This window comes from Macaca mulatta, chromosome 17 (genome assembly GCF_049350105.2).
Source record: "Macaca mulatta isolate MMU2019108-1 chromosome 17, T2T-MMU8v2.0, whole genome shotgun sequence".
Lineage (NCBI taxonomy): Eukaryota > Metazoa > Chordata > Mammalia > Primates > Cercopithecidae > Macaca > Macaca mulatta.
Genome location: NC_133422.1, coordinates 14,835,500 through 14,847,572, shown reverse-complemented (window position 1 = coordinate 14,847,572; position 12,073 = coordinate 14,835,500). Strand labels below are relative to the sequence as shown.

General features: G+C 31.8%; 1 protein-coding gene across 7 annotated transcripts in view; it reads right to left on the bottom strand.

The window, feature by feature from the left end:
- Positions 1-12,073, bottom strand: part of NBEA (neurobeachin) — a 742,365-nt gene that overhangs the window by 516,643 nt on the left and 213,649 nt on the right. For 4 of the 7 annotated variants that reach the window (XM_028837519.2, XM_028837523.2, XM_028837524.2 and 1 more), the window contains exons 22-25: positions 10,117-11,133; positions 8,171-8,388; positions 5,612-5,765; positions 1,152-1,160 (exon numbers count right to left, since the gene is read on the bottom strand). In XM_028837519.2, the coding sequence (XP_028693352.1) occupies positions 1,152-1,160; positions 5,612-5,765; positions 8,171-8,388; positions 10,117-11,133 (1,398 nt within the window). The remainder of the gene's footprint in view (positions 1-1,151; positions 1,161-5,611; positions 5,766-8,170; positions 8,389-10,116; positions 11,134-12,073) is intronic. The other 3 variants (XM_028837520.2, XM_077974207.1, XM_028837528.2) reach the window with 1 other exon arrangement.

Genomic DNA, 12,073 nt, shown 5'->3' with positions numbered 1-12,073 from the left:
CAAAATACTCAAAACATTTCTTGTGTACAAAGTGGGTAATAAAAATGATAGGTGACAACTGCAAGCATTATATAACTAAGCTCAGTTTTAAATGATGTATAAAATGTAACAACCATTCCTCCTTCCATTTAACAACAAAATAGGGTCAAAATCATTCTCTAAAATGAGCCTGGAAAGAGACAGAAATGTGTTTTCAGTTGTTACAACATTATGCCAATTCAGTACACACGGCATAAAGAAATGATTAATTCATTACTTAGACTTTAAAATGCAGATTCTTTACTTCTTAGCACTTCATGAATATATAGCATCACTTCATAGTATCAATTAAAATCTATGACCATGACATCATAGCTAACAAGAAAAAGCAAAAAATTCATTTAAAATCTGTTTCCATTTAAAATGTTCTATAAAGGAATGAAGACTTGGCCATTTCTTAGGTCTATCAAGTACTGTAAATAATTTTTCAAACATTAGAATTTAGAATATCCTGATCTGTGTTCTCAAAGAAATTCTTCATCATTTTGAATCACTGAAATTGCAAGATAGCTATCTCTTTATATTCATTATTTAATGGTTTTGACTGTTTTGACCTATCAAACTATGCTTTCATTTCAAAATGAGTGAATTATAAATAGAATTATTAAGGTGTCCATATAATCCACCAAAGTGTTTTTTTGACTGAAAAAATTAAATTTTAAAGTAAAAGGCATTTTCGACACAATAGTCTGAAACAGAATTTGTATTCCATTTTATATAAAAGTAATTTAAAAAATGAAGTATGTAAGCAGCAAAAGATAGGGCTAAAAAATAAATATCACTCTCATACAATTATTAAATCTTAAAATAATATATTTCATCTAATTTACTTTCCTTAGAACCAATTAAAATCTGATTGTACATATGACTGTAACACCATTGTGTTCATTACGATAGTTTAATCTAGAGATTATTGTGCATAATAAAATAGTAATATATCAATGCATTGGGAAAGTAATCCTTTCAATGACTCTTTTAAATATACAAAATATATGTCTAATGTTAAAGATGATATGGAAACTCAAAATATAACCAAGTCAAAAATTTCATAAATAAGTAAAAATAAAACTTGAAACTGAAAAGCTGAAAATTACTACAAAAGTAATACTAACCTTAGAACCCTGGACATGCATTAGACAAAACAGACAACAGACCAAAAAAGTACAAGAAAAGGAAATTATTAAATTAAATGAAAATACAATGTAAAATTGAAACACAAAATAATATATTTTAAAATTATATTTAATTATTTTATTAAAAGCAAAATTCTCAGAAGAGATTTTCATTTTAGAAATTACATATGATCAAGGTTAAACATCAAACATTTAGACTTCAATTTATTTTTTATTGTAGTAACTCTGCCCAAATAATATATATATATAAGTATAGTTCATATATTAGAAATAATGCATACTCTATTTTACAAAGCAAGTATCTTTTCCTATAATTAATAGAACATTTTAATAAATAAGCTAATATAATGCCTCTGTAAAATCCCTACCTCAATTCTGGTTTAGGCAGAAATGACTCAGGGAAATGAACTATTTATACCAACCTCTAGAATTTTCCATAAGGAAATAATGTAATTTGTTTTCTCAAATATACAGAACCCTTCCTATAGTTGAAAATTCCCAGAAGTTAATAAAAGAATAAAATATTTGAGAGATTATAACTTATAAACCACTTTCCCATGCTAGAAAATAACTTGATATACTAAACGATGCCTGAATATGAATAAAGGTAATTAAATAGGTATTATACTAAGTTCAGATTCTTATTAATAATTACATTCATTATATTCAAATATCAGATAGAATTAGGCTTCACAATAAAAATCAATTATTCTTACTTTCTAATTTTTGACAAGCACATGTGAGTATAAATTTTAAAATATGCTATTTTCATGGTACTTTGTATAGGAAAACACATAAAAGCATCCTGAGAATAGTAAAGTATGATCAGTTCTATGAGATAAACAAAAGAAGAGCAAAACCAACAACATTATTCATAATTTTTCCGAATATATTTCTGATATATCCTGATAATAAAAATAAGTAAACTAAAGTAAGACTTCGTTATTTTTGGACAAAATAGAAAAAGCAGTTCTTCTCTCTTATAATTATGAAACTGTTAGGAGTGCTGGAAATGTCAGTCTCTACTATTTTTCTGGGACAGAGAAAATTAAGCCCTGAATTAAGTTCCATAATATTCAGTGTTCAGGATGGTTGACCAAAGTGGTCAACTTAAAATCACAAAGTGTGCAATTTGTGGTTGATCCATGTTCTTTGCTTTTCTTTTTCTTCTCCAATTTTTTGCTTTCATTCATGACCAACTTAAACAATATATTAGAGAACAAATGAGAGGATTCAATTAACTAGTCATAGAAACATTAACTAAAAAAATCAACAACAAAAATATTGCTGCTTTCCCAAAGCAAAGATTGGCCAAATTACATACTAAGAGGTCTTTTTTTTTTTTCTCTGAGTACTACAGTTAAAACTATTGGTCTAAGTCAGAGTTCTGAAACTATTTTTGTAATGTATTTTCTATGCTACATATGAAATTAAGTAATCTAGGCAAAACTGAAACTCCCATAAAGTGCTGCTTCTTCAAGTGTACTAAGTTCAAGGTGCTCAACCTATCATTATAAACAATATATATTCTTTTTTTCTTAAGTTTCCATTAAGATATGTTCCTTCCAACTAAGATTAAACAGTTCAAACTTTTCTTCCATGATGATACTATAATAGCAATACAAAAATGTTATCTCTAGTATAAATTACTGTACTGATCAACATTTCCAGGGCAGAAAAGAGAACACTTCTATGTCACTCTCATAGAAATAGCAGACAAAAAAATATTTGTTTATGTATTGTCTATTGCTGCTTTTGTACTATCACAGCAGAGTTGACTAGCTGTGACAGATGACAATACTGCCAATGAAACCTAAAATATTTCCCATCTGGCCCCATACAAAAAAGGTTTGCGAACTACTGCCATAAACCATTACTATTCCTATTTCTTCATAAAAGGCATATAATAAGAATATTCTGAAAAACTATATGTATAAACAAAATTACGAGATCACTCAAACCTTAGTTTCAAATGTCTCAATCTCTCTTCATATATCTAGCATTAAAATTCTAAAAGCACCTACAAGACAATGTTACCTTTCAGTAATCTTCATGTTACCAATGTTTCCTTTTTTTGCTTATCCCTTCCAAAATTCTCTTTTGGCTTTTTACACTTTTAATTTAAATATAACACGCCCAAATATTCAGGTTTAATTTCCCTCTTTATTCAACCTTTTCTTTCCTAACTTTTTCCCTCTGCTACGTTACAACTTCTAGCAAGAATATTATACAACCCCGTAATACAGAAACAACATTCAACAGTCAGCACCAATCATAGTTTTACCAGATACAAAATGGGAGAAAGGTTTGGCTATTTCTCTTAAGGAAGCAATTCATTCAGAAGACATAAAATCAGGTATGTTGTACAACCAGGCATAGGTCCAAACAGTTAATGGGCCAAAATAACAGAAATACAGAAATTGAGAAAATAAACAATGGTTTCTATAATTGAACGAATTCCCAAGTCTGTTGAGAAAGTCTAGGTAACAAATAATTTTAAATTCCAAACTATAGTGGTCAAAATTGAATTGTAATAATTTTGGAAGCCAACCTCAAAGCATCAGTATCTTTATTGTACAATCATCACAAAATAAATAAGCAAATTTGACTGGTGCAATAGTATATATGCTATAGTTTACTTCATTATTTGAACATTCTATCTTAATAGCTAAACATCTTTTGACTTTAAAATTTGGAAAACTATTTAATAATGTGAATATTTTAAACCTATACAAATTTTAATAACCTATTGCTAAACTCTTTTTTATATAAAAAGCATTTTTTGTTGCATGCAAAATTTAAAAACATTCAATATTACATTTCAAAGTGAATTTCAATACAACCTTTAAAAAATTTCTTCATAACAAATGATAATTTATAAGACATAAAATGCAATTTATATAATCAAGAAAAATGTCACAAAGAAAGTATTGATTTATTCGGTCTTCAATATATAAAACAAAAAAAAGTTGGCCGGGAGGGGTGGCTCATGCCTGTAATCCCTGCACTTTGGGAGGTCGAGACAGGCAGATCATTTGAGGTCAGGAGTTTGAACCAGCCTGGCCAACATGGTGAAACCCCATCTCTACTAAAAATACAAAAATTAGCTGGGTGTGGTGGTGTACACCTGTAATCCCAGCTACTTGGGAGGCTGAGGCAGCAGAATTGCTTGAACCCAGGAAGCGGATGTTGCAATGAGCTGAGATCGCCCTACTGTACTCCAGCCTGGGTCACAGAATGATACTCTGATTTAAAAAAAAAAAAAAAGGAAAACAGAAGAAAGAAAATGCCCTCTATGTCTCACTATTAGAAAGCATTTTAAAAATCATACATAACTCTCAACTTACCAGAATTTGGTATAAATCACCAGAGGAAAAGAGAGATGAAAGAAAAGGAGTGGTGTATGTATATCTGCACTCTTCACACAACATCAACCATTTATACTGTTCTTCCTAGCTCCATTTCCTTGGTTCAGCTGCTAATTTGATTAAGGCCCTACTGGTGACTTGCTCTGTTGCATTCCTCCTTCTGAACTGGAATGCTTCCCTTTGTGGACTTCTTGAGCAAAATCATGAATAAAATAGAAGAGTAACAACTGGGGAAAGTGTGTGAGGATATAGCCTGTGGCTGCTAATGTTGAAGTTTCATTGCTGCTCTGGTGATGGTGGTGGCATTGACAAAAGGACAGTAAGAAAAAGAGTCATATAGAAAAACTTGTTAATGATGAAATAAACTTAGAGATCAACTTGGAAACAGTGTCTCACCAACTAATAGACATCTTAGTAAAATGAAAGATTTCCCTCTGGCAAGGTAAACTTTCTGAGCTTAAGGATGAGTTTCCATACGGCAACAAGAACACGGGTAATATGGGAAGCAAATTTCTATATTCTTTCCCATTGAGCAAGTAGCTATGGAGTCTGCCTTGATATGAATCAAAGATTTTGTTTTTAATGACAACCAAAATATAAAGTTAACATTGACCTATTATATTTTAAATGACATACACAATTAACATTAAATGCCTTTAAAATGTATTAACACATTTCACTGTTTAATATAGAAACAAATCAAGATAAGGCTAGATTTTGTAAAATAAATGTTGCATCAGTAAATAAATGAAAATGTTAAATAACAAGAATTTTAAGAGTTTATTTATACTATAGAATTGAAGAGATATGTAATATCTCTGATGAAGAATGCAATATTCTTCTGATGAAGCATTTATTCATCAGAATTACCAGAGAAATATTTTCATAAGCACACATAGCTGGAACCCAACACTGATAAACAGAAGTGGTGGAAACAGAAATTTATATGGTCAAAAAGTTCCCTAAAAATTACAGGTCCGTTTAAAATCTGTTTACAGCCTAGACCACCACTGAAATGCTCAAGTCATGTAATTATAAAATATAACCACTAGATGGAGGCAAAGTACTTACAGTTGGTGATGTAGCAGCAGAGAGCAAAGGTAAAATTCCTCCACAAGCAATGATGATGTTGTCTACCATTTGGGAAATGAGGTGAATTGTGTTATGTACAAAAATAATATTTTCATTGCTATTGACAAAATCCATTACAGACTTTGTGGAATGGCTAAAATACAGAAAACAGAAATGAGTATGTATTTGGCTTACTTAAATGAAAAGCTTAGACAATTTACTTAGAATAACAAGTGAAAAATTATAGAATTGTAGGAGCTAGCCATATTTAAAATTATTATAAAATAAAGCGATTTATAACTGAGATATCATATTACCAAAAACTAAGCATTCATCTCCACAGAATTTTGTTGTGTCCAAGAATATTAACTCATTATTATTACTATTTTGCTTGAAAAACATAGAATAGATTTCTAAGACATATGACTGATTCAATAAATTTGGCTAAAAATATTTATGTTGCCAAATCTGATTTTTTTTTGTCGAAAGGCAGAATCTTTTAAATATAAAAAGTATGTCTAATGTTAAAAATAATATGGAAACTCAGAATATAACCAATTCAAAATTTTCGTACCTATAAATAAAATCTGAAACTGAAAACCTAAAAATTTAACTGAAAGTTTTACTTTGTAGGCGGTTTCAATTTGTCACATCACCAGTGACTTCAGCCCCACCTTTGACTAGTCACATTGAAAAGGTGTACTTGTTAAAGAAGTGACATGATAGGGGAATATAAATAAATCAGTACAAATTCAAGAACTTATTTAATAAGAAAAGCAACAAAATCTCAAACTAAGTTGGTAGTACAGCATTCCCATACAAAACATACAATGTAGATGTCAAAAAAATACACTGCTTTCGTTTGGTGTCAGTCAAGAATATAATTTTTTTTTTCTTTTTGAGACAGGATCTCTGCTGTCGCCCAGGCTAGAGTGCAGTGGTGGGATCATGGCTCACTGCAGCCTCAACCTCCCTGGGCCCAGGAGATTTCCGAGTAGCTGGGACTACAGGTGGACTCCACCACGCCTAGCTAATGTTTGTAGAAACAGTATCTTGCCCTGGTCTCGAACTCCTGAGCTCCAGCTATCCTCCCGCCTTGGCTTCCCAAAGTGCTGGGATATAGGCGTGAGCTACCACACCTGGCCTGAACTGTTTTTTAATGGGAAAAAAAAATAAGATTAAAAAAAAGAAATTACTCCATGGTCAAAATTAAGTCAATAATTCTCACCCTTTTAGATTTGTGAATTATTATCTATCACTGTGTATCTTACATTTCAAGATGTTTCTCCCCCTCCTAAAAATAAAGTGCTACCTTTAAAAAATTTAAATGTCATTAAATTCTACTTGGGTAATTTCATGAGAGCCCATCAAAGAAAACAAAAACACAGAGTAGGGGTGGATGAAAAAAAAGCTGAGTATCACTCACTTGGAGGCTACTGATATTATAATTATTAAATTACATAATTTATCTCCATACACTGGTCTTCATGCTAATAGTAATATATTTCATGGTATTTAGGTTTCCTTAGTTACCATCTCTAGGTAATTTATCATATAATAATTAGCAATGAAAATATATTAGTATAAGAACAAATTGATCAAATAAAATCAAAATCAAAATCTTTCTATGGCAGACTTTATTGACGTCTTCCACAACAGTCGTAACTTTTTCCCTGCTGACACATATTTTATATTTTGTTCTATTATTGAGCTTGATTGGGTATAGGAAAGACTAGCCTCACCCTACTTACTAGTTAATTAACCAGTATTAGTCCCTAAAAACCAGTCATTATAATCTCATTTGCTTTTTCTGATGATTAATTTTGAAAGAGGATGTGATCCTGCTGTCTTATGAGATATAAGGGGGATTTTTCTTCAGGGGCTTCTTTTAAAAAAAAAGAAGAAAAGAGGAGAATAAAAAGAGAAAGTGAAAGAGGAGAGAGAAGAAGAGGAGGCAGAGGAAAAATAGGAAGAAGAGGAAGGAAGAAGAGTCATCTCTGCCTTTTAATTTGGGCAAGTTTCTCATGATGAATTGATGTTAGGAGTTGAAGCAGCCACCTTGAATCCTAAAAGGAAAATGAGAAGCATAGAAGCCGACATTCCTAAGAATGTTGTGCTAGATCATTTAAGTTGCCCTTGTTACTTATATCCATCAACTTCCTAATTGTATTCATGCCTATGTAAATGATATGCTGTCATAATTAATCTGTTGCACATTTACTATTAAAAAATTAAATTGAAAATTTAGAAAGGCAATGGTTTAATTTATGTAGATTTGTTGTCTTTAAGTTATTATCTTTGAACTGATATCCACTAACTGCTCAAATACTACGGGCTCTGAATTCACATGTCACAGGGTGATTTTAAACTTTAAACAGTATGTATTATAATATTATCACTAATAAATTTAGTACATGGTATTAAACAGGAAACAAGAAAAACGTGGAAATTCCTTTAATCAAAGCAGATTTTTGGTTTTGTAAAGTCTCTTTAAAATAGAACAGGCAACAGCAGATTTTAAATATTTGCTTTTAATTTATAAAAAAGAAATATTTCTACCTCCTCCAGACATGTACATCAGTTTCTAATGCAAATAGCAAATCAGTGAGAAGCCGCTGGTGCATTGGAGACCATTTAAACTCAGGAATACGAAACATCGTAGTCCGTGGACCTGGGCTAAACTGGCGCCGCTGTTCTTCAGTCATTGGCATTCCTCGAAATCCTAAATCAACTCGGAGATCTCGGTCTTGTTGGGTGATAGACCGACCCTGCACAGCCTAAAGAAGGAAAAGGTGAATTTTTGTGGAATACAAAAGAAATGCCTTATTTCAAAATGAAACTGTGAGTATAGTAAAGTGAACAATGCTTTAATGCTTTAGCATATGATTTTAGCAGTTTAATATATTTCACATATATTATTCACCTGGTAATTCCTTGCACAGGAAACTTTCTGGGCTGAAGTCTCCACTATTGCTTTTACTTTACTATTGCAGAAACTAGGCAAGATAATCAAATACCTAAAGCTAACACCAAAGTTCACACTGAAAACCAGACCCTCTTGACCCCATTAAGAGTCTTTAAATTAGACCACATCACTTCCTTACTGAAGTCAGCATATACAAAGTGAAGTATACTGGATATATGTCATCAACTAATTGTAACTAAAGCACACGATTAGAAAAAATATTACTTGAACAGTTTCAAGTAATATTCAACTTTAAAATCTGTTTCACGTATAATACTTCCATTCAAAAACACAAATGCATTTGGTAAGTTAGAAAACAAACCAGAAAAATGTCTATAAACTCCAAATGTAAAACAGGCAAGCCTCGTGTTCAACAGGCAAGCCTATTGTTCAATCAACAATGCATGATGTTTTCCTTTATTTTACATCTGTATCTAATTCAGTATTCTCATCTCCTGCCAATTATCACTACAATGCAACTGCCACAAAAAATGGAAATTGGCGGTTACAGAAAAAATAAAAATACTTTCCCCACACACATGATATATTATTAAGGATTCTTACTGGAGTACAAAGACACAAGACAGGCATGGTTTACTCCTCAAAGTATAGCCCTAATGGAAACACATTCAATGTATCTTCAATGACATTAAAAGGCAAGTGGGACACCCAGAGGATTAAAAAACCCAAGTCATTAACGAGAAAAGTATTCTTATTTCTTAAACTCTTAACCATAAGGTATTATTTATCCTAGAAAATAAAGAAGTAGTCATAACTCAAAGCTCAACAATTAAAATCCGTATCAGAAAACATCATCTATTTTTAGCTTTATTCCAGTGAGGTCAAAACTGAAGCACTAACATTTCCTAACAACCAGACCTAAGAGTCTTTAATTGTCTTATAACAAATTCCTATTCATGTGGTTGTACAGAAAATTCTCACTGCTAATAATTCTAATTTTTCTCAGCCATATTACCTACCTCACAGGGTTGTTGTGAGGATTAAATCTGAAAACATATAGCACAGTGCCTGGAACATAGTAGGCACTGGATAAATAACAGTTCCCTTTTCCCTTCCCCTTCATTTATCAGTTCAATCTGGGCTCCAAGTCCTCTTTTCTATAATCCACAGAACAGGGTTGGGCCTGAAGCTTAAAAGGTTAAAATTAATCAAGTATTCAGAAGGAAGATCTTGAGTACAAAATGTGTAAATGTGGTCACAGAGTTTAAAATGTTAGAACTGGTAGAGACCTTAGTCATCCTTTAGTACAACCTCTTGCACTATATAAGGAAACTTAGGCCCAGAGAGGTTGAGCAAAGTTACACAGAAGAATGTGGCAGAGTTGGAAATATACTTGAGATATTTTTAATTTCTTATATACATGAAATTATACCACACTATTTCATTCCATAAATTACTATTATGCTATAATTCAATATAAACAGGAAGTAACTGATAAGAAAGTACTCTGTTTTGGTGCTAACAACTCTATCTATTCAAGCATTTTTTTTATTTCTAGAACTCATATAAGGTAGCTTACTTGTGTCGTAGTAGTTGTTTGGATTTTTCGGATTTCTTTTCCTGATTCTTTGCCATCGTCAGACCTTTCAGTATCTGAAATTATACTTCCTGCATCAATATTTGGTACAATTTTGCTACTAGAAGACTCAGTTTCCAGAGTTGTAGCAGTCATTTCAGCATACTCCAGCCCCTTAGCTGATGACGCTAAGTCTCTTTCAGAAATACTGCTCATTCCATCTGAAGTTGTGTGGATTTTGAACTCTTTTTCTTCTATTATACTAGATGTACAAGTTAAGTCTACACTACCGGTCATGTGAGCAAGCAATCCAAGATCATCACTAACACCAAGATGTACTTGTGTGTCCTGAATATTTGGAATAATGTGATTGCTAGAAAGTTCAGGAAGTAGTTTTTCTTCCTGTTTGGGTATTTTATCAAAGAGAAATGATGTACTACTATTGGGAAGGTCTTCTTTCTCATCTGCTAATGTTATCAAGGGACCATTATCCTTTTCTTCATTTTTTTTAATGATACCAACACTTCCATGTACATTGTTCTGGAGTTTCTCAACAGCAGCACTATATACATTATCCAACAGAGATTCAACCTCCACAAGGGCACCATTCTCTCCACCTACTAAAGTCTCCGGTGACAAATCCATATCATCGAGCTTTACTTCTGTTGCTTCCACTTTCTCTGCTTTTATATCTACTAAAAGATCATGTACTTCCACATGTACACCACTTCCTGGTCTATCTGAATTTCCAAGTATATCATCTGACACTTTTGTTGACATGAGTAAGTCTCGAGTATCTGTGCTGACAGGGTAATCGGTCTCACTTTCTGGGCTCTGGCTTTGTGAAAGATCTTCTATCTCTCGAATTTCCATTCCACCTTTTGCTCCCGTTGTCTGTGATGAAAGACCAGAGATGGTGCTCACATTCCCTTTCTTTCCTTTTTTAATGTTTTCCTCTTCTTGTCTTTGATATTCTTCATACATTTTGGCTAGGTATTCCTTATGAGCTTCATAAGTGACCTTAGGAATAAGTAAAGAAAACATTAAGGCATTTTGTACATATCAAAAAGAAAAAAATAAATAATACACATTAAACTGTGGAAATACAAAAAACCATGTCAGAAATTTTAAGACTTCAAAGCTAGCACTTGTTAATCCTAAAGCAAGTGCTTAGTTTCATTAAGGAACTGGAAATAATCAACAAATACAGCTATATATGATTTATTATAAGGATTGCCAAAGTCACACAGATAACTCAGCAATATTAAAAGTTATTTTCTTTTAGGCTGAATATTTCAATGTTACCCAAACCTAATATGCCAGTTAACTTCCACATATTTATGTAAGCTTAAACAGAGAATAAACAGCTAATAATATACAATATCCAAAGTACTATTACTATGTCGGTTTTCACCATCTATTGCTCATATGTGTACCTGTCCCAACAACTGAAGTTAAAAAATTCACACATATCATTAAATATATAAATTTACAAGCTGTTAAAACATGACAGTTTTATCCTTATATAAGCTGCTCTGAATTTGTTACTTAGGCTTCTTTATTAATAATCAGAATCCTTTTTTTGTACAAAGACCTGCAATGTCTTTTTCTTTCCTATTTTCAAATTTGTTAAAGCAATGATAAATCTGAGGCATCGCTATATTACAAAATGTAAATTTATAATAGAAACAAAAGCTTTTCTAATATTTTTTAAAGTTCACAGTCTTTCTCTTATAGACATAGGTGCTATTAATGTATATTTAAATAAGTTAACAGAATTTTACATTGGGGGAACCATCCTTTAAAGAATATCTCATAATACAAAAATCTCCTTAATTTTACAGAAGAAGAATGCAAGTCCCAAAAGTGGGGGTTCGTAACACATGGCCCACGGGACAAATCTGCTTATCATCTCTTTTGGTGAATAAAGGTTTATTCAAAACCATGATAACCATTTACA